The 21,003-nt window shown below is 35.4% G+C and overlaps 1 protein-coding gene across 3 annotated transcripts in view; it reads left to right on the top strand.

The window, feature by feature from the left end:
* LOC144442188 (mediator of RNA polymerase II transcription subunit 12-like protein) overlaps positions 1-21,003 on the top strand; it is a 43,355-nt gene that overhangs the window by 3,984 nt on the left and 18,368 nt on the right. For all 3 annotated transcript variants that reach the window (XM_078131460.1, XM_078131461.1, XM_078131459.1), the window contains exons 5-23: positions 226-309; positions 1,145-1,307; positions 2,747-2,919; positions 3,462-3,572; positions 4,260-4,402; positions 4,560-4,845; positions 5,418-5,654; positions 6,223-6,354; positions 9,072-9,198; positions 9,712-9,938; positions 11,031-11,684; positions 12,547-12,710; positions 13,364-13,472; positions 14,233-14,363; positions 14,915-15,031; positions 16,623-16,764; positions 17,197-17,326; positions 19,034-19,249; positions 19,822-20,069. In XM_078131460.1, coding sequence (XP_077987586.1) covers positions 226-309; positions 1,145-1,307; positions 2,747-2,919; positions 3,462-3,572; positions 4,260-4,402; positions 4,560-4,845; positions 5,418-5,654; positions 6,223-6,354; positions 9,072-9,198; positions 9,712-9,938; positions 11,031-11,684; positions 12,547-12,710; positions 13,364-13,472; positions 14,233-14,363; positions 14,915-15,031; positions 16,623-16,764; positions 17,197-17,326; positions 19,034-19,249; positions 19,822-20,069 — 3,594 coding nt within the window. The remainder of the gene's footprint in view (positions 1-225; positions 310-1,144; positions 1,308-2,746; positions 2,920-3,461; positions 3,573-4,259; positions 4,403-4,559; positions 4,846-5,417; positions 5,655-6,222; positions 6,355-9,071; positions 9,199-9,711; positions 9,939-11,030; positions 11,685-12,546; positions 12,711-13,363; positions 13,473-14,232; positions 14,364-14,914; positions 15,032-16,622; positions 16,765-17,196; positions 17,327-19,033; positions 19,250-19,821; positions 20,070-21,003) is intronic.

The raw sequence follows: 21,003 nt of genomic DNA, 5'->3' as shown, positions 1-21,003 counted from the left end.
TCTAGGCTGCTGTACTTGACAGAGTTCTACCATGCTGTGTTCTCCCCACTACAGAGAAAGCACTGTGCTAACACCATCCTTGCCATCTAGGCCAACATGCTTGGCAGTTTTGTGCTGTGCTTCAAAAGTGTTCTGCCATACTTGAGTTTTAGTAATCTTTGAATGACGATATTATACTTTCACATGAAGAGAAATGTACAATGTTATTTCGTTCATTTGGACTAGGTTACCGCAAGATCCACCAAAGCCTTGCAGGCATGGTTTCAAGATTTAGCCGGTAATCGATCCTTGATGCCTCTTGCTAAGCGGGTGAGTTGATGATAATAAATAATAATAAATTTATTGCCAGAAATTAAAGGTTTACAAAATACTCTAATCTTATCTACAAATGTACAAATATATCAAAATTAACAAGTCAAATGTGCCATAAAATAGAACAATGTACAGGAATACAAACACATTTCTGGATATAGTTCTTAGGAACTAGTCGAGCTCGTGTAGTCACTATATTGTCGGCCTTCATACTGTATGAACATGGCTCTGTAGGGTGATTTATAAACAGGCATTGGTTAGGATGGAATTAAATAATCGTGGATGGATGTAACAATATGTGTATACCAAAACATGTTCATCATCTTGGTAGGTCAAACTTTGTATGGGCATTGTATTGAAATCATTTGTATATCAATATGTCCTCTATTAGTGAAAGACTCAAGTTTTTGTTCATGGTCAAAATGATAAAAACTGTGCTTGCTTGTGAGTCACTGCATAGTAAGGGATAGGGGAACACCAACCTTAGGTGTGTCTACAGGAATTTCTGTGTGTTTAACTTGGCCAAAAGGGTACTATGATACACAACCTTTTGTCAATGACCTGTGTATTGCCATAGAGGTAACTCAAATCATAGCATGGCATACATTTCTAGACTGTCGCTGAGTAAACTTTGTCCTCGTGTTGAATATGGTTGTGTTGACCAATCTTGAACAGAAAAGAAATCACCATTTTAACATTATCAACTAATTAGTTGTTTTTCTCTTTAGTATTTTTATTATTTTGTGGTTGTATGGGACTTTTTTAATGGCCTGAAATAAAGAATTTAATAATATAATATAATAATAATAATTATAATTTTGTATGTATTTAGGTACCCATTTTTAACAGAAAGGAGGAGGTATTTAGTTATCTATGTGACTTCTCTGTGCCTAACATCAGAGCAACATGGCTAATCAAAATGACTACAGCATACTATGCAGCTATCTCAGAAGCCAAGATTAAAAAGTCACGTCAGGTTAATGACCCATCCCAAGGTAAGTAACCACCCCTAACTTGACTGCAAATGGATTGAACCAATATAACCTATCTAATCTTGGCAAATGTTGGAACCCTGTTGCATCGATGTGAATGCATACTGTCGGTATTTGTACTACAGAGCAACCCTTACATTGCATCGATGTGAATGAGTAGTCAGTATTTGTACTACAGAGCAACCCTTATTGCATCAATGTGAATGCACACTGTCGGTATTTGTACTACAGAGCAACCCTTATTGCATCAATGTGAATGAGTAGTCAGTATTTGTACTACAGAGCAACCCTTATTGCATCAATGTGAATGCACACTGTCGGTATTTGTACTACAGAGCAACCCTTATTGCATCGATGTGAATGCGTAGTCAGTATTTGTACTACAGAGCAACCCTTATTGCATCGATTTGAATGCGTAGTCTGTATTTGTACTACAGAGCAACCCTTATTGCATCGATGTGAATGAGTAGTCTGTATTTGTACTACAGAGCAACCCTTATTGCATCGATTTGAATGCGTAGTCAGTATTTGTACTACAGAGCAACCCTTATTGCATCGATGTGAATGAGTAGTCAGTATTTGTACTACAGAGCAACCCTTATTGCATCGATGTGAATGCGTAGTCAGTATTTGTACTACAGAGCAACCCTTATTGCATCGATGTGAATGAGTAGTCAGTATTTGTACTACAGAGCAACCCTTATTGCATCGATGTGAATGAGTAGTCTGTATTTGTACTACGGAGCAACCCTTATTGCATCGATGTGAATGAGTAGTCAGTATTTGTACTACAGAGCAACCCTTATTGCATCGATGTGAATGAGTAGTCAGTATTTGTACTACAGAGCAGTACCAAAACATTGCTTCATACCTGTATGTAAATGGACACACAGTCACAATCAATCCATGTACACAAAGTCATATGAACACACGGTTGTATTTGTTTACAAAATGTATTGTTATGGATAAACATATTTTGCTATAATAACAACCCCATGACATGCAAGTGCCAGTGTCTGTGTGAAAACTCAGGGTATTTGTACCTTTGTGTGTGGTGTTTTCTGCTGCAGTGCATGTCTTTCAGTGTCTATGTTTGTGACTGTACAGTTGCACAGAACACCATAAGTATTCCATGGCACACTTGCATTCACACGTCATGGGGTTCTGTCATATTGGAAAGGCTCATGGTGACTTTTTTGCCCAAGGACTTATCCTATCCTATAACAAATGAAAATATTCGTGTTTCACATGTACAGTATAGTAAAATGTATCTAAAGATTTCCCCCCATCCTGTTGCACAGATCTCAAAAGTTAATAGAAATATTTTTGAACTTTGCAATCAATTACACCAAATTATTAGTAGGATATATTAAGTGGATGATTTCTCAATTATAGTTACATGTCTGATAAAACAAGGACATATAATTTGTTGTGTATTTCAGAATGGACCCAGGCATTTACCAAGGTGTTACGTGAACAAATCCACAAAGTATCGGAATACTACCATTCTCTGATGGCTACAGGATCAGCTGGATTTTCAACACCACCACCTGACGTAGAAATAGCACTAAATCTATGGCATTATACCACTAGACTGGCTAGATATCTCTATCAGGTAGGAACTGGCAGTGGTTTGTGTTCTCTCCTCCACTAAATCTATAGTATTATACCACTAGACTGGCTAGATATCTCTATCAGGTAGGAACTAGCAGTGTTGTGTATTCTCTACTCCACTAAATCTATGGTATTTTACCACTAGACTGGCTAGATATCTCGACATCCTTCTATCACTCTCTCAAGACCTATATCTCTTTAATTAAACATAAGTCTCAACCTTCTCCATTTACCCTGTATCCAGTGTCTGTTAATTCTCTGTGACTACAAGTCTCTTGACATCCTTCTATCACTCTCTCAAGACCTATATCTCTTTAAACATTAGTCTCAACCTTCTTCATTTACCCTGTATCCAGTGTCTGTGAATTCTCAGCAACTACAAATCTATAATATCGCATTAGTCTCAACCATCTCCATTTACCTTGTATGCGGTATGTTTACATATCCACTTGCTGTAAACTAATTCCCTCACTTCTGTACCTAGAACTTTGCTTGCATAAATTAGGATCATCTTAACATTTCTTTTTTGTTATTGATCAACAGGAAGGGATGATGGAGAGGCAGGAATTCTTGACGTCATTGGTGGAAGTCCTAGAGAAAGTCAAGTTACATGATGAAGGATTACTAAAACTTGTCATGCCTTTGGTCTTACAGGTGGGAATTTTTTAGAAATGTTTATTTTTGTTCAAAACTGTTCTTGTATGCTATTTTACTCATGTTTAGGAAACTACTCATAAGATCAAAGTGAAATCTTAGCTAACTGTTCCAGCTTCATTGCAGTTATGTAGGATATCATTACATATGTAGTTGTGTTTACTTGTATTAGTGGGTTCTGTTATACTGAACGTTGTCTTCTTATTAATTAGAGTCAATATTGTGAAGACAGTGCCAAGCTCAATTGAACTTAGAACTCAGCAAAGGGAACTGAGGAACTTAAGAAATAAGCATTTTGACTTCATTGCATTATACTGTTAGGTTGAACATGTGTAATAGGAAACTTGCAAACCCGCCATGTTGAATGTTGCATCATGGGAAATGTGATAATAAATACTAATCAATTAGTATTGTAAACAATAATGTTACATTGTTTGTAACCACAAATAATCAATTCATAGTCACCCTGACAATTGTTGGAAGTTTATTTTATCGGTAACTCCAGATTAGGTATTACGATAACCACAGATAATCCCATAGTCCTTTGCATCTGAGCATGCTCAATCTGGATTGCAAGTTCCATATTGAAGATTTTAAGTATTATATTCAAATGTATTCCCAAAACTTCATTGGGTACTTTGTATATTAAGAAGTAATATTTGAATCGATGTGTATTTTGTTTGACAGTACATGGATGAGTTTTCACAAAATCAAGTGTTATCCCGACGTTTGGCCTACTTCTGTGCCAGGAAGTTAGCAGTGCTTATCAATGAATCTGGTGAAAACCAGTCAAGGTGTCAGTCACCTCATCTCACAGCAACAGCAGTTGGGTAAGGAGAAACAACAGTTCCTTTGTAACAGACATTTGAATCAACATTTAAAACACTACACACCATTTGCTAATGTACAACTCAATCTTTCATGTTTCTATTTTCATAACTAGTTATGTAAAATTGTTTGTATCAAATGTTATCATTTGTATTACAGGAATACAATGACATCCACCAATGGACCACCACCCCCACCACCACCCACCAGCAATCCTGTGGGTGCTATGTTTACAGAGTACAACAGTTGTCCACAACACCGTTCTCTAGTTCTAAGTCTGAGCTGTGCACTACAAACTATCACCCTATGTTGTCCTAGTGCATTGGTATGGAACAATGTAGGTGAAGGCAAGACTGGTACAATGACTGGATCACCATTAGACTGTCTACCATGTGCTCCTTCAAGTTTACCATTAGCTGGACAAAATGCCCTGCAAAATCAACATGTAAGTTAACTTTATATGTTCATAATTCAATCCCAAAAATAACATTGTCAATTTTTCTCACATTACTAACAAGACATTGATGCTGATTCCAAAATGTTCTACAACACAGGACTTTTTAATGTTCAAAATTTAATTTCACAAACTATTCTGTCCAATTTTCTCACAGTAATACATATTGATACTATGACATTTCTTCATATTAAGACATCAAAAGCTGAGTTTATTGGTTCTAAACTGATGAAATTTTGATATAATTTTGACCTCCGTTTTTAAAACTTTGTAACTTTGTATGGTGACACCAAATTTTTGTTGATTTTAACTCAGAATAGGACGGAGTTCTCTGGAACAAAGTAACAGCAAATGTGTAGATATTCTATTTCCAAGCAGCATTACATTTTTTTTTCGTCTTTAATAACATTTTTATTGGGCTTATTACGAAGATAAAGATACATATCTTTTCCACAAACGGAAATTTTGTATTCAGAAACTTTTCTTAAGTTTTCAATTTCAAATAAATGAATTAAGGTGCATTCTATGTTAATGATATTAATATATGATTTTTGTATTTCTAGATCCGTGCTGCAATACGTGCCAGTGAGCAACAAATCAAACAGCGTGGCCGTGCAGTAGAAGTACATTGGTCATCAGACAAGTGTCAGGAATCTACAGCTGGTTTTACCATCAGTCGTGTACTTAATACACTTGAAATCTTAGACCGCCATAGTTTTGAACGCTCTGACTCTGCCAACTCTATCGACACCTTGTATAACAAAATATTTGGAAACATACAGAATAAAGAAAATAATGAGGTGAGAAAATAGTGGAATTATAAATTTGGAATTTTTTAAAAATTTGTAATTTTTTAAAATTCAGAATGATGTTAGAGAATTTTTACAAATGTCAATATAAGTTACAACCATTTAAGATCTTAATTCCTCTTTGTTGCTATCTAGACAACTATACATTTTTCTGTGAAAAGCAAAATTGTAAATGTAAAATGTATAATATGCTTTTATGAAAAGTTCTTGTACATCTTGTGATTGGCACCTTGTGTTGGTATCAGTAAACATAACTTGGTTGAAAGGCTGAGGTATAAATGATTGTGTGTACCAATCAGTCAATCAATCAGTGATCACCCAATCAATCAATCGATCAATCAATCAGTCAATCAGTCAGTCAGTCAGTCAGTCAGTCAGTCAGTCAGTCAGTCAGTCAGTTAATCAAGTTTATTCAATATTATAGACTTTTGTTTTATCACTGATCATGTATGAGTTTGACTCATGTAAAAGTATTGTGGAGTGGTAGAAACAAAAGATTTCATTACTATTGTCATTGAGGGTGCTATATCATATTTCAAACTATCTTCTATATTTTCAGTTACCTGCAAGTGATGATCCCATCATTCTGTTATTATGTGAATGGGCAGTGTGTCCTCAAAGATCAGGAGAACACAGAGCATTAGTCGTTGCCAAGTTGTTGGAGAAGAGACAAGCAGATCTAGAGATTGAGGTGAGAGATGTTGAGATGAAAGTTTATACCTACAGAGATGTGTAGGTGAGAGATGTTGAGATGAAAGTATACATCTACAGATATGTGTAGGTGAGAGATGTTGAGATGAAAGTTTATACCTACAGAGATGTGTAGGTGAGAGATGTTGAGATGAAAGTTTACATATACAGATATGTGTAGGTGAGAGATGTTGAGATGAAAGTTTATACCTACAGAGATGTGTCGGTGAGAGATGTTGAGGTGAAAGTATACATATACAGATATGTGTTGGTGAGAGATGTTGAGATGAAAGTTTATACCTACAGATATGTGTAGGTGAGAGATGTTGAGATGAAAGTTTATACCTACAGATATGTGTTGGTGAGAGATGTTGAGATGAAAGTTTATACCTACAGAGATGTGTAGGTGAGAGATGTTGAGATGAAAGTTTATACCTACAGAGATGTGTAGGTGAGAGATGTAGAGATGAAAGTTTATACCTACAGATATGTGTAGGTGAGAGATGTTGATATGAAAGTTTATACCTACAGAGATGTGTAGGTGAGAGATGTTGAGATGAAAGTGTATACCTACAGAGATGTGTAGGTGAGAGATGTTGAGATGAAAGTGTATACCTACAGAGATGTGTAGGTGAGAGATGTTGAGATGAAAGTATACATCTACAGATATGTGTAGGTGAGAGATGTTGAGATGAAAGTTTATACCTACAGATATGTGTAGGTGAGAGATGTTGAGATGAAAGTTTATACCTACAGAGATGTGTAGGTGAGAGATGTTGAGATGAAAGTATACATCTACAGATATGTGTAGGTGAGAGATGTTGAGATGAAAGTTTATACCTACAGATATGTGTAGGTGAGAGATGTTGAGATGAAAGTTTATACCTACAGAGATGTGTAGGTGAGAGATGTTGAGATGAAAGTATACATATACAGATATGTGTAGGTGAGAGATGTTGAGATGAAAGTTTATACCTACAGATATGTGTAGGTGAGAGATGTAGAGATGAAAGTATACATATACAGATATGTGTAGGTGAGAGATGTTGAGATGAAAGTTTATACCTACAGATATGTGTAGGTGAGAGATGTTGAGATGAAAGTATACATATACAGATATGTGTAGGTGAGAGATGTTGAGATGAAAGTTTATACCTACAGATATGTGTAGGTGAGAGATGTAGAGATGAAAGTATACATATACAGATATGTGTAGGTGAGAGATGTTGAGATGAAAGTTTATACCTACAGATATGTGTAGGTGAGAGATGTAGAGATGAAAGTATACATATACAGATATGTGTAGGTGAGAGATGTTGAGATGAAAGTTTATACCTACAGATATGTGTAGGTGAGAGATGTTGAGATGAAAGTATACATATACAGATATGTGTAGGTGAGAGATGTTGAGATGAAAGTTTATACCTCCAGAGATGTGTAGGTGAGAGATGTTGAGATGAAAGTTTATACCTACAGAGATGTGTAGGTGAGAGATGTTGAGATGAAAGTATACATCTACAGATATGTGTAGGTGAGAGATGTTGAGATGAAAGTTTATACCTACAGAGATGTGTAGGTGAGAGATGTTGAGATGAAAGTATACATCTACAGATATGTGTAGGTGAGAGATGTTGAGATGAAAGTTTATACCTCCAGAGATGTGTAGGTGAGAGATGTTGAGATGAAAGTTTATACCTACAGAGATGTGTAGGTGAGAGATGTTGAGATGAAAGTATACATATACAGATATGTGTAGGTGAGAGATGTAGAGATGAAAGTTTATACCTACGGAGATGTGTAGGTGAGAGATGTTGAGATGAAAGTATACATCTACAGATATGTGTAGGTGAGAGATGTTGAGATGAAAGTTTATACCTACAGAGATGTGTAGGTGAGAGATGTTGAGATGAAAGTATACATATACAGATATGTGTTGGTGAGAGATGTTGAGATGAAAGTTTATACCTACAGAGATGTGTCGGTGAGAGATGTAGAGATGAAAGTTTATACCTACAGATATGTGTTGGTGAGAGATGTTGAGATGAAAGTATACATATACAGATATGTGTAGGTGAGAGATGTTGAGATGAAAGTATACATATACAGATATGTGTAGGTGAGAGATGTTGAGATGAAAGTTTATACCTACAGATATGTGTCGGTGAGAGATGTTGAGGTGAAAGTATACATCTACAGATATGTGTAGGTGAGAGATGTAGAGATGAAAGTATACATATACAGATATGTGTAGGTGAGAGATGTAGAGATGAAAGTATACATCTACAGATATGTGTAGGTGAGAGATGTAGAGATGAAAGTATACATATACAGATATGTGTAGGTGAGAGATGTAGAGATGAAAGTATACATCTACAGATATGTGCAAATGTAGGTGAGAGATGTGGGGGAGAAGGTATACACCTTTAGCTTACAGAGGTATGCAAATGTAGGCTGAAATGTACTCATAGCAGCCATCAAAATGAGATATCTATCCAAAACATCCTGTAGTATAATATAATACATTTTGTTTCACTTTTCACATGTAATATACTGTAGCGTGTACACAACGTATTTAGCTATAGTGGTGCAAAATTTAACGTGTTTAGCTAATGCATCTACAGCTATTATCGACATGTGATTGTTGTTCGTAGAATTGACATTTCCTTAATCTCAACCATTGTAAATGTACAAGTCAATTTCGTATTCTGTTTTCAACAGAAAAATGCAGATAACGATATCCTGGATGAGAAAGAATCGATATCATCAGCTTCTATCATGAGCAATGGTTTGCCTGTGTTTCAGAGTTTGTTGTTACATTTCTTAGACAACCAGGCCCCAATCATGGGTAAGTGTGCAATGGTTTGCCAATTCAATAATGTATTGTTGTTTTTAGCCCCAAATGGGCACCGTCCTGAGAGTTTATATGTTGTTTCCTGTCTGTGTCTGTCGGAAGGGTCAGACATCAAGATATTTGAATATTTTAGATGCCTGACTAAACATTATGAATGATGGCATTTTGTCTATAATCACAAATATGAAAAAAAAATTGTTTGATGGATAAGAATTTTTTCATCATGGGTTACAGATTAGTCAGTGTTATTGACAGAATCATGAGAACATGATGAACTCTCTAATATTGTCATAGTTTATATGTATGGTATACTCAGTCGTTTCTTGTACATGATAGTGCAAAAAATACAATATTAATATTGCAAAATTGGAACGATGACACAAAATGAATCAATGTCCTTTTTTTATCTTATGATTTCATAGTTTATTATCAATTTTTCAAAACATAATTTATGAATTTCTCAAACCAAATTGTACTGATAATTTTTTTGCTGTGTGACTCCAACAGATGACAACAGCAGCACAGAAGATAAAACAGCATTCTCTAACCTTGTCTTACTATTTTGTGAACTCATCCGACATGATGTCTTTTCCCACGATGCATATATGTGCACGTTGATATCACGTGGTGACCTTGTAACCACACCGCCGCCACCACCTAGTGTACAGTCCCATCATGAAAATCTTGATGATAGTGCCGATAAGATGGAAGAAGATGTACAGCTTAAAATGGAGGTTAGTTTGGGCCAGGTCAACAACCTTTTTTAGTGGTGAAGCCATTGCTACGTTATCTACTTATCAGGACATTCAATATCAAGGTTAAACCTTGACAAAGTCAATGGAACACATATCTAACTTATTAGTATATGACCTATTTCCCATATAAGCGTTTTTGATAAACTTGATGAGTTGGTGCATTCTTAAAAACATCTCTCTATTTGATTTTAAAAAAATTGTTAAAATATGCACTGTCTTAAGGTGTTAATAAAGTGTTGACGTTTTGACATTTCAGGAATAACCCATGGTACATTTTTGATATCAGTGCTGAAAATAGTAATTAATTATTAATTGAATATTAATTTTCAAATATATTTTCTTCTGCCACCAAATTATTCCATCATAATTGAATGATGTTGATTGCCTTCCTCATCCGGAGGAGTCTTTGATGTTCCTTGAAGGAAGCAACTACAAAACATGATAATGTTTCAGTTTTAGTTTTGATGTGATTACGTAGTTTTTATCTGAACCTCTCAGACTTCATCAAAACCTAGATTCCAAGTAACTTTATCACTACTTCTACTAAGAGTACTATAACTAATGGAGTCAAGTATTACTCTGGTAACTGAGACTTCGGTTTACTATAAAGATAGACACAAACTAAAACTATTGTTGCAACATGTTGATACAACAGTTATACACTATTAAATGGACGTTGGTTTGATTATAGTCTCATTAGGGTGACTCTCTGAAAGGTATAGTTCCATAAACTTACAGTGCACTGTTTTCAGATTTCCAATATATACTCTATCTTGATCAAAGGATGATTAAAATTGCACAACAGAGGAACTGGTTTCACCCACTTGTGTAATCTACCACATTGAAGAACAATATATTTAGTTTATATATTACCAGTGTTACATCAATATCTATTCTACTCATGATAGTCAGAATTATTTTACCATGAATTACAAGCCAGGGAATGGAATGTGTACTGTTACATGTGTACTACACTCTCTACTTGTTAACCAATGTGTAGAGTTGTACTTATTTTATGTACTACCTATCAATAACCAATAGCAGTTTCAAATTTATCAAACAAATTTGCAGATTAAGGATGAAGAAATGGAGGAGAAGAAAGAAGATGATGAATTTAGTTTGTTTGAACCACTGAAAGAATCCAGACGAGACTCGTCCTTCCAGGAGAAATTCCTGGAAGCTTTGAAGGACAAGAAACTTGGTTCTCAGCAAAGATTTAAAGACGAGAAAAATGATGAAGATAGCAGACATATGCTAGCACTCAGGAGTTATCATAAACAATCAAAGCATTTATTGTATGCCAAGCATTTCCCTATACCTCAAGATGATGTGTCTAGCCACGAATGTAACCAGCGATTAGTCGTACTTTACGGCGTTGGCAAATCAAGAGATGAAGCGCGTCATGCGGTCCGAAAAGTCCAAAAGGAAATACTTAAAATTATCAACAAGAAAGGAGAGAAAGAAAACACAACACCAAGTAAACCCAAGAAGCATAAAGCTGATAGTGTTCCAAGTTTAGATAGCGTGTTCGCAAAGTTTCGGGCGTTGTCGTATTTTGACCAGCATGTAGTGACAACGACTTGTGCTAATAATGTACTGGAACAAGTACGTAATTTTCATCAAGGGACTTCATATCATCTACCATCGGTGGACCATATTACATTTATATTTGATCTGATGGAATATGCATTGAATATTGATGGATTGTTAGACTTTGCTATTCAGGTAAATATCTTCAAACCTTTTCTCTTTTTAGAAACAAAAATTGCTTTAGATACTTAGATATGGGAAATTGAAAACTAAGAAGAAAAAATTTTTCTTAATTTCAATTTGGCCTTTTTTGAAAATGTCTTCACCAATACATTTATCTATCACCAAGAAGAGATTTCAGAAAAAAGGATGATAAAGTTGACACTGTGTGCAGTGACTTAGGGCAAGAATAAAACTGTTTTCAAGGCCCACTTTGGATAAGGAGTAAAATCTAGATTTGAAATGTGGTTGTTTGGCAGAGTTGGGCCACAACAAAAGAATGTTACCATGTAATCCTTACTAAGATAACATTAATGTGATGACTTGGGATTGAAACTTAGCCCTTGAAGCAGCTCATCATGTTTCCCTTTAGGTGTATTTGCAGTTCGTTCTTCCATAAACAGATTTCCCCTAAGGTTGTGTCAATGTTTGCTTATATTTAAGGCCCCCCCTCCCCCCAAAAAAAATTGTTTCTGGTCAGTGTGCACAAAACTTTAATACCCCCTTGTCGGTCTTTTTTTGTATGTGTTTGTCCATCCATGCAGTCTGCAGATCTGTGGGATAAACACACAAATAACCCTCTCTACTGCATTGATGACAACTGCAGAGCCAATCATGAACAAGCAAATGACATCTACCCCACATACACACTTGCTCTAAAGTACTAAATAAAAAGAACAGTAACTGCGGTAAATAGTAACTGCGGTAAATAGTAGATTGAGTGACAGGTTTGTTGAGAATAAAAAAAAATTGTGTTGTCACACCACTTTAGACAAACAGAAACAATTCTTTTATTTGGCCTAATATATATGTGACCACTATTTCTCTATCTGTGCAGTTATTGAATGACATGAGTCTGGTTGAGGCTGAACTATTACTGAAATCGTCAAACTTGGCTGGCAACTATACCACCAACCTGTGTCTATGTATTGTGGCAGTACTCAGACGCTACCATGCATGCTTATTGTTATCACAGGAACAAACAGCAGATGTTTTTGACTTGTGAGTATGATTACTAGTGGTAGAATTGATAAGATATTACATGAATAATTGATGTCTTTGTCTATCTATCTGACTAGCATCACTGACAGCTCTGTAAGACCTAAATTCTGTTTCCCAGAGAAGAAAACTGAGTGTAACAATTGAATAGTCCAGAAATTGACTCATAGCACAAAGTGATGTTTTAAATCTTTTAAAATTTAAAAAAATTATATTTCAAGCTACTGTCACACTTTCCAACGTAGTATTTATTTTTTGCCAATATAATGGTTTAAGATTTCAAAAAATAATATTTTTCAGTTAGGCCTGAAAAAAAATTGTGTGGTTCCAGTTACCTGACCCCACCTAATTTTTCACTGTTGACCCTAAACTTTTTTTATGTATTTGAGAACAAAATGATAAAATTGTTAAGTCTCATGAGAGATAATGGATGTGGAAACTGACATCAACTTAAAAAGACAATATAAAACTGTTCTTCCAATCTGTAATGGCTGTAAATCTGATGAGAAGAAACCAATAACACAGAGACCATATGGAAAACAACAAGAAACATAACTACCTGAACTAGACACTCACACATAGACAGTGTATATGTGAACCAAATAACCTCTTTGCACACAAATACACCAACACTTTTACTTTGTTTTCATTCACAGGTTGTGTAGTGTAGTCAAACATGTTGGTAATGTTTCTGATTGTACTTCGGCTGAGAGATGTATATTGGCCTATTTATATGATTTGTATATTTCTTGTAGTTATCTCAAGGTAAGACAAGACAATGTAACATCACTGTCAACAAGCAAAGACAGAAAGAAACTATTATTTAGAAATTGTTTTTAATAATTTTGACAATTTTGCATAGACAATGTAACATCTGTCAACAAGCAAAGACAGAAAGAAACTGTTATTTAGAAATTATTACTGTGTCTAATATAATCAGATGTAAGATCAATGTATTAAGAATAGGGAACTTGCAATCCAGACTGAGCATGCTTAGATGCAAAGGACTATGGGATTATTTGTGGTTATTATAACACCTAATGTGGAGCTACCGATAAAATAAACCTCTCACAATGGTGTAAGGGTGACTATGAATTGATCATTCGTGGTTAAAAACAATATAACATTATTGTTTATGATGCTAATTGGTTAGTATTTGATATCACATTTCCCATGATGCAACATTCAACATGGCAGGTTTGCAAGTTCCCTATTTAATCCTCAGGAAACACATTGTCAGCAGTAAATAAATGCAATTTTGTTTGTTGAAATAACATGGTGTTAAACTTTGACAACAAAATAGTGATCATTTGATTGTCTTTTCTGTTCCATCCCTGTTTGTAGGTATTTTTCCAAGTGTGTGATTTTTGTGTGTAAGCCTAAAATCCGTAATTACATATACACTAGACAAAACTAGGGATGAATTCTAGATAAGCATTTTCTTTTTTAATTTCAAAACTGTTGCATCCTCCAGTTCTTATCATAGCAGTATTACATAAGTCATGAAAATCTTGTTTTGTTTCAGGCCAAGTTTTCAGAAATGTTTAGTAATGTGTCATCTAAAGTGAAGCAGACAATTTATGCCAACATTCAGCCATCAGCATCTAACTTATTTAGGGATCATACATTTATGACAGAATACATTATGAATCCAAGGTAAGTATTTATAGTCTGCTGCTATCAACAAGTTAGTTTCCCGCCTAAATCTATGATCAAATTTTCATGACTGTATGGTATGTGTCATCTGTTATCAACTAATTTCTGATATGAATGTGGATTTACTAGATGACTTTACGACATAACAGACCATATTTTTGGTGTTAAATCATAAATATTTTTTTGATCACCATATTTAGTATTGATTACTTTTCTGTAACCATGTTCGATATTGGTTGTTGTTCTATGACCATATTTGGTGTTGGTTGTTTTCCAATAACCATATTTGGTGTGGACTGTTTTTATATGACCATATTTAGTATTGATTACTTTTCAATGACCATGTTCGATATTGGTTGTTCTTCTATGACATCACCATATTTGGTGTGGATTGTTTTTATATGACCATATTTGGTGGTGGTTGTTTCTCTATGACTGTATTTTAGGTTTGTTGCTTTCCATGACCATATTTAGTGTGTATTGTTTTTATATGACCGTATTTGGTGTTGGTTTCCATGAACATATATGGTGTTGATTATTTTCCATAACAGGGGTAAACAGTGTCTTCAGTCAGTGGTAGGACGGTTATTAAATGATTCAGCTCAGAATAGATACAGTCTAGTATGCAATGCATTGTTGAATATATGCAACAGACCGGACACAGATCGGTAAGTTTACCTTTCTCATAGTTTGCTTTATAATATAAAATGTAACATGTAATGTAACTGAATTCCTGTTGTGCAATAATCACAAAAATTTGCAGAAAATTTGATAATGTATGAAATTTTGAATCAATTTGTTGACACAGCTGTGCACTTTGACAGTACAATGACATTTCAAATGTCATGAAATATCATGTTTTGTTTTCTGTGATGTCTTCATATCTTGTAAGGGACGTTTTCTTTCCAATGTGTAAATAAACATCCATAGAAAAAATCTCTATTTTGCAGACCTCTGTCACTCATGTACCTTTTCAAGGTGAGACACTTCTTGTGTGTCCATAGTCTGCTAAACTTTAGTCTAAATGCTATCTGTGGCTTTGAATCTCAAGATCTCCCTTCACCTTGTCTAGCTCAATGAGATATCATGATTCAAACTTGTTTATACAAATGAGTAAACCCCCAACTGTTAGATAGATGTGCACAATGTATAAGTAGCATTCTGATCTGACAAATATACCATATTTGGACATTATGCAAATGAGCAAACCCCTAACCGTTAGAATGATGTAAACAATGTATAAGTAGCATTCTGATCTGACAAATATACCATATATGGACATTATTCAAATGAACAAACCCCTAACCGTTAGAATGATGTAAACAATGTATAAGTAGCATTCTGATCTGACAAATATACCAGATTTGGACATTATGCAAATGAGCAAACCCCTAACTGTTAGATAGATGTACACAATGTATAAGTAGCATTCTGATCTGACAAATATACCATATTTGGACATTATGCAAATGAGTAAACCCCTAACTGTTAGATAGATGTGCACAATGTATAAGTAGCATTCTGATCTGACAAATATACCATATTTGGACATTATTCAAATGAACAAACCCCTAACTGTTAGAATGATATAAACAATGTATAAGTAGCATTCTGATCTGACAAATATACCATATTTGGACATTATGTAAATGAGCAAACCCCTAACTGTTAGATAGATGTAAACAATGTATAAGTAGCATTCTGATCTGACAAATATACCATATTTGGACATTATGCAAATGAGTAAACCCCTAACTGTTAGATAGATGTGCACAATGTATAAGTAGCATTCTGATCTGACAAATATACCATATTTGGACATTATGTAAATGAGCAAACCCCTAACTGTTAGATAGATGTAAACAATGTATAAGTAGCATTCTGATCGGACAAATATACCATATTTGGACATTATGTAAATGAGCAAACCCCTAACTGTTAGAATGATGTAAACAATGTATAAGTAGCATTCTGATCTGACAAATATACCATATTTGGACATTATGTAACTGCCCCCAGTAAACACTAACTTATCATTGGGTAGAATTCTGTGATTGATTAACAAAGACGTGATGTTAGTGATAGTGTGGACGGCTTGGTTTGAATTTGAAATTTCATCTCAGGACCTCATTGAGTTAGATGTGAGAAGAGATTTGAAGCCATGGATAGCCTATTAGACTAACAAAACTTTACATTCATACCAGGAAGTTCACGTTCATACCAGGAAGTTCTAATATTTGGATTTGTGTTGGTTTTTAGGTTGAATGAAATTGCAGCTCTGTGTTCAGAATTAACTGCTTGCTGTAATCCCCTCAGTTCTGAATGGCTTGGTGCTTTAAAAGCCTTGTGCTGTTCATCCAATCATGATCTTGGTTTTAATGATGTCCTTCTTATAGTTGATGTAAGTAACACACTTTCTGATAGGCTTGTAGTAAGACCATTGATGTGTACTTTGGGTTGTTTCTGTATAATGCAGAAAGGTTATGAGTAACCTCTGTCAGAACACAGACAACTTGGCAACTTCAGTGAAATGTATTGTCGACTGTTTCTATTGTTATTCTAATGATATAACATGACAAGCAGTTAATGGAAATTCTGTAGCAAGGCTCGTATCTCACTTCTGCCTAAGTTTGATCCAATGCCAACTCTGAACTGATAAGTGAAAGTTGCAACCAACATATTTATTTCCTTTAACTATTGTTTTTTTTTAACATTGTGAATTTACAAGGTACCTTTTCTCTTTATGTTTGAAGGAAACCCATTTTCTGCAGTAATAATTCAGAAATATGGATGAGGGAGTAATTTCTGACATTCTTTTTCTGTTCATTTTTAGGTTGTTGATTTGTCATTCCATGACTCTATAGCTATATTCACAGCTATCTTAATATCTAGACATTGTTTTTCACTAGAAGATGTAGTCATGCATGTAGCAATACCATCCATTGTCAACGTTTGTCAGTCAGGTGAGTTTTCACTAGAAGATGTAGTCATGCATGTAGCAATACCATCCATTGTCAACGTTTGTCAGTCAGGTGAGTTTTCACTAGAAGACGTAGTCATGCATGTAGCAATACCATCCATTGTCAACGTTTGTCAGTCAGGTGAGTTTTCACTAGAAGACGTAGTCATGCATGTAGCAATACCATCCATTGTCAACGTTTGTCAGTCAGGTGAGTTTTCACTAGAAGACGTAGTCATGCATGTAGCAATACCATCCATTGTCAACGTTTGTCAGTCAGGTGAGTTTTCACTAGAAGACGTAGTCATGCATGTAGCAATACCATCCATTGTCAACGTTTGTCAGTCAGGTGAGTTTTCACTAGAAGACGTAGTCATGCATGTAGCAATACCATCCATTGTCAACGTTTGTCAGTCAGGTGAGTTTTCACTAGAAGATGTAGTCATGCATGTAGCAATACCATCCATTGTCAACGTTTGTCAGTCAGGTGAGTTTTCACTAGAAGATGTAGTCATGCATGTAGCAATACCATCCATTGTCAACGTTTGTCAGTCAGGTGAGTTTTCACTAGAAGATGTAGTCATGCATGTAGCAATACCATCCATTGTCAATGTTTGTCAGTCAGGTGAGTTTTTTCAGAGATGATAAAACTTATTTATTAGGCCAAGAAAAGAAAAAAAAGAATTGTTTCTGGTCAGGACAGTCTGTCTAAAATGGTGCAACAACACCTTTTTTTCTTTTTTTTTCTTTTTTAATTCTCAACAAACCTGTCACTCAATCTACTATTTATGGCAGTTACTGTTCTTCATATTTAGTATTTTAGAGCGAGTGTGTATGTGGGGCAGATGTCCTCTGCTTGTTCATAGTTGGCTCGCAGTGGTCTTAATTGAAGTAGGAAAAGACCAACGCTGGGTATGAGCGCACTGACCAGATACAAATCTTTTTTTTTTGGGGGGGGGGGGGGGGGCTTAAATGAATTCACATGAGGCTGTTACCTGGAATGAGGATTACATGTACATTACAGCCACTGTACTCAAACCTATTTGTTTTGTGGTGCAACTGTGCAAATTTGTTTGTTTGAGTTTTCATATAATCAAAGTCTAAAAAGTACACTTGTTTGTCTAGTATTTGGTCAACTGAACAATAAATACATTTATAGATTTATAGCTGCACAAGCTTGATTTAAAGAAATAAGGGAATTGAGGAATCTGAATATTTTGGCTCAGAAAAAAACAGATGTGCAATGTTGTGTTTGATGTTCAAGTGGTTGGAGTGGCTGGCTTGGAATCTACAGGGTGCAAATTTGTGCTCGCCACTACCATTGTTGCTGATATGGCTAAAGTCTTTGGGCAAGATTTAAACCGTGATTGTGCCTCAGTCAACCCAGCTGTATAATTGGGGACCTGGTAGGATAGAGGTGCCAATGTGAATGCTTTAATCCTATGCACTTAGAAATGCTGCAATGGATTGTATGCTGTCCTGGGAGTTGAGGAAGGGCTGTTCTACTATTTGTAGGTCTGTACCAGAGGTAATAGTGATTTTAGCACAGTGTGGGGAAAGTGTTATATAAAAATTAACGTTATTATTATTATTGACGTACAACAATGGGGGGGGGGGTATACATTCCATACTTCCAGTTCAAACATATACAATTGACTTTAGAATGATATAACTTCCATTACTGATTTTGTTTTGTTTTACATTTTTACAGCTGGTGTTGATCTGGATGCTGAACCCGGTGCTCGATTAACCTGTCATTTGTTGCTACGGTTATTTAAAACTACTTACGACCCTAATGACCAATCAGTCAGTAATCGTAATATGGCAGCTATTAAGTCATCATGTGACAGACATCTGTTATCAGCAGCTCACCATAGTATAAGTGTTGGTGCTGTGTTAGCTGTGTTGAAAGCATTACTTATGTTAGGTAAGTAGAGGGGAAGATAAGGACAGACAGACAGACAGACAGAGACAGACAGACAGACAGATAGATAGATAGATAGACAGACAGACAGACAGACAGATGTGCAGACATATTCATCATTGTATAAGTGTTGGTGCTGTGTTAGCTGTGTTGAAAGCATTACTTATGTTAGGTAAGTAGAGGGGAAGATAAGGACAGACACAGACAGACAGACAGACAGACAGACAGACAGATATGCAGACATATTCTTCATTGTATCAGTGTTGGTGCAGTGGTAGCTGTGTTGAAAGCCTTCCTGATATCAGAGGGAGAAGGGAGGGAGAATCGTGAAGATACAGACAGACAGACAGACAGACAGAGACATTTATATATACGTAAATGTAAAATAACTAAAAAGCCACAAGAAACAAAAACAAATATGCTACATGAACACATGAACACATGCACAATGAGTATATTTCTATGGACTATGGATTGCGTATGTCTTTAGTTGAGTTAATACTTCTGTAATGCTTTCTACTTTAATACAAATGTTAAAACTCTAGCTAAAATGTTCTATATTTATCTCTTGTTAGGTGATGCCAATGTTGGTGGTGGTAGTTCACCAGGTTTACTCACCTCTCTTGATGATTTGAGTGATGATATTTTTGGATTTTCCAACAAACCAATTGGATCTATTGAGTCAGCTGGTCTGAGTGATTATGCTAAATATGTACTTAAAATGATCTGTACTCAGGACTGGGTACGAGAAAAGTGTCTGAAAGACCCAGAGAATCTATGTACTCCTGAGTTACTGCTGGATAATTTGTTTAACAACAAACAGGTCAGTTTGTATGAGTTATGAAGTAGTTGTCTTGATTCTGACAATGCCACTCTGAATATTTTGTTAATCTTTATGGCCCGTGTATGTGTTTTGCGGACAGAGGTTGTACAGCAGAAGGGCCCCGACTTTAGGAAGGCCGATAAGCCGTACTACTGAGGTCTGTAAAACCCATATCCGGGTCATGAAGGTTTTATGATATACCCAATGTAGTGGCATGGAAACATCGAAATCACATAAATTGGTAGTGAAATATTATTTTATTCGCAAAAATGTAAAAATAGTGAAGAAAGTAACAAAGCAAAATCACTGAGCAAATGTCAAACAGATATGGATGAGTGCGCCACTTGCCATATTTGGGCAAAGTGTGCCGGGGGGTGTGATATGGAAAATTATTGCCTGGGTTTGATGCACGTTCTCTCCATTGAATTGCATTGGAATTGATGCTGGGTATATGATAATATCTATAATGGGCAAAAATAAGTAGTGCCTATAATACCTTCTTGTACATGAACACAATGCACCAGTCTGGTAATCAGTAAAAATTAGTCTTAGAGAACAAGTTGAAGACTGTAAAATCAGAAATTTTCTAATGGTGAAAATATCTAGGTGTATAGTATCAAATTACTTGATAGTCTGTACGTGTAGATTGTCCATAGCTACATGTACTATCACTCTGTAAAATATATAGTGTTTATTTACCCAAAAGCACAAATGAACATTACAGATACACATACAAAAATACTATTTCGTGGGTAAATAGGGGAATCAGGATTTAGCTTACAGCTATTCAAGCCTGTCCCCTACCATAGTTATATACAATGTTTGACAGCAAAGTGATATATCAAAAGGAAATACATAGTACCTCGGATTTCATAGTACTTATGAAGAACATACAGTAAAATAGGACTGTAATCTAATATGCATGCCATAGACT

The sequence above is a fragment of the Glandiceps talaboti genome, chromosome 11, assembly GCF_964340395.1.
Source record: "Glandiceps talaboti chromosome 11, keGlaTala1.1, whole genome shotgun sequence".
NCBI classification, from domain to species: Eukaryota; Metazoa; Hemichordata; class Enteropneusta; family Spengelidae; genus Glandiceps; species Glandiceps talaboti.
Note: the sequence above shows the minus strand (reverse complement) of the source record. Positions and strands in the feature narration are given on the sequence as shown.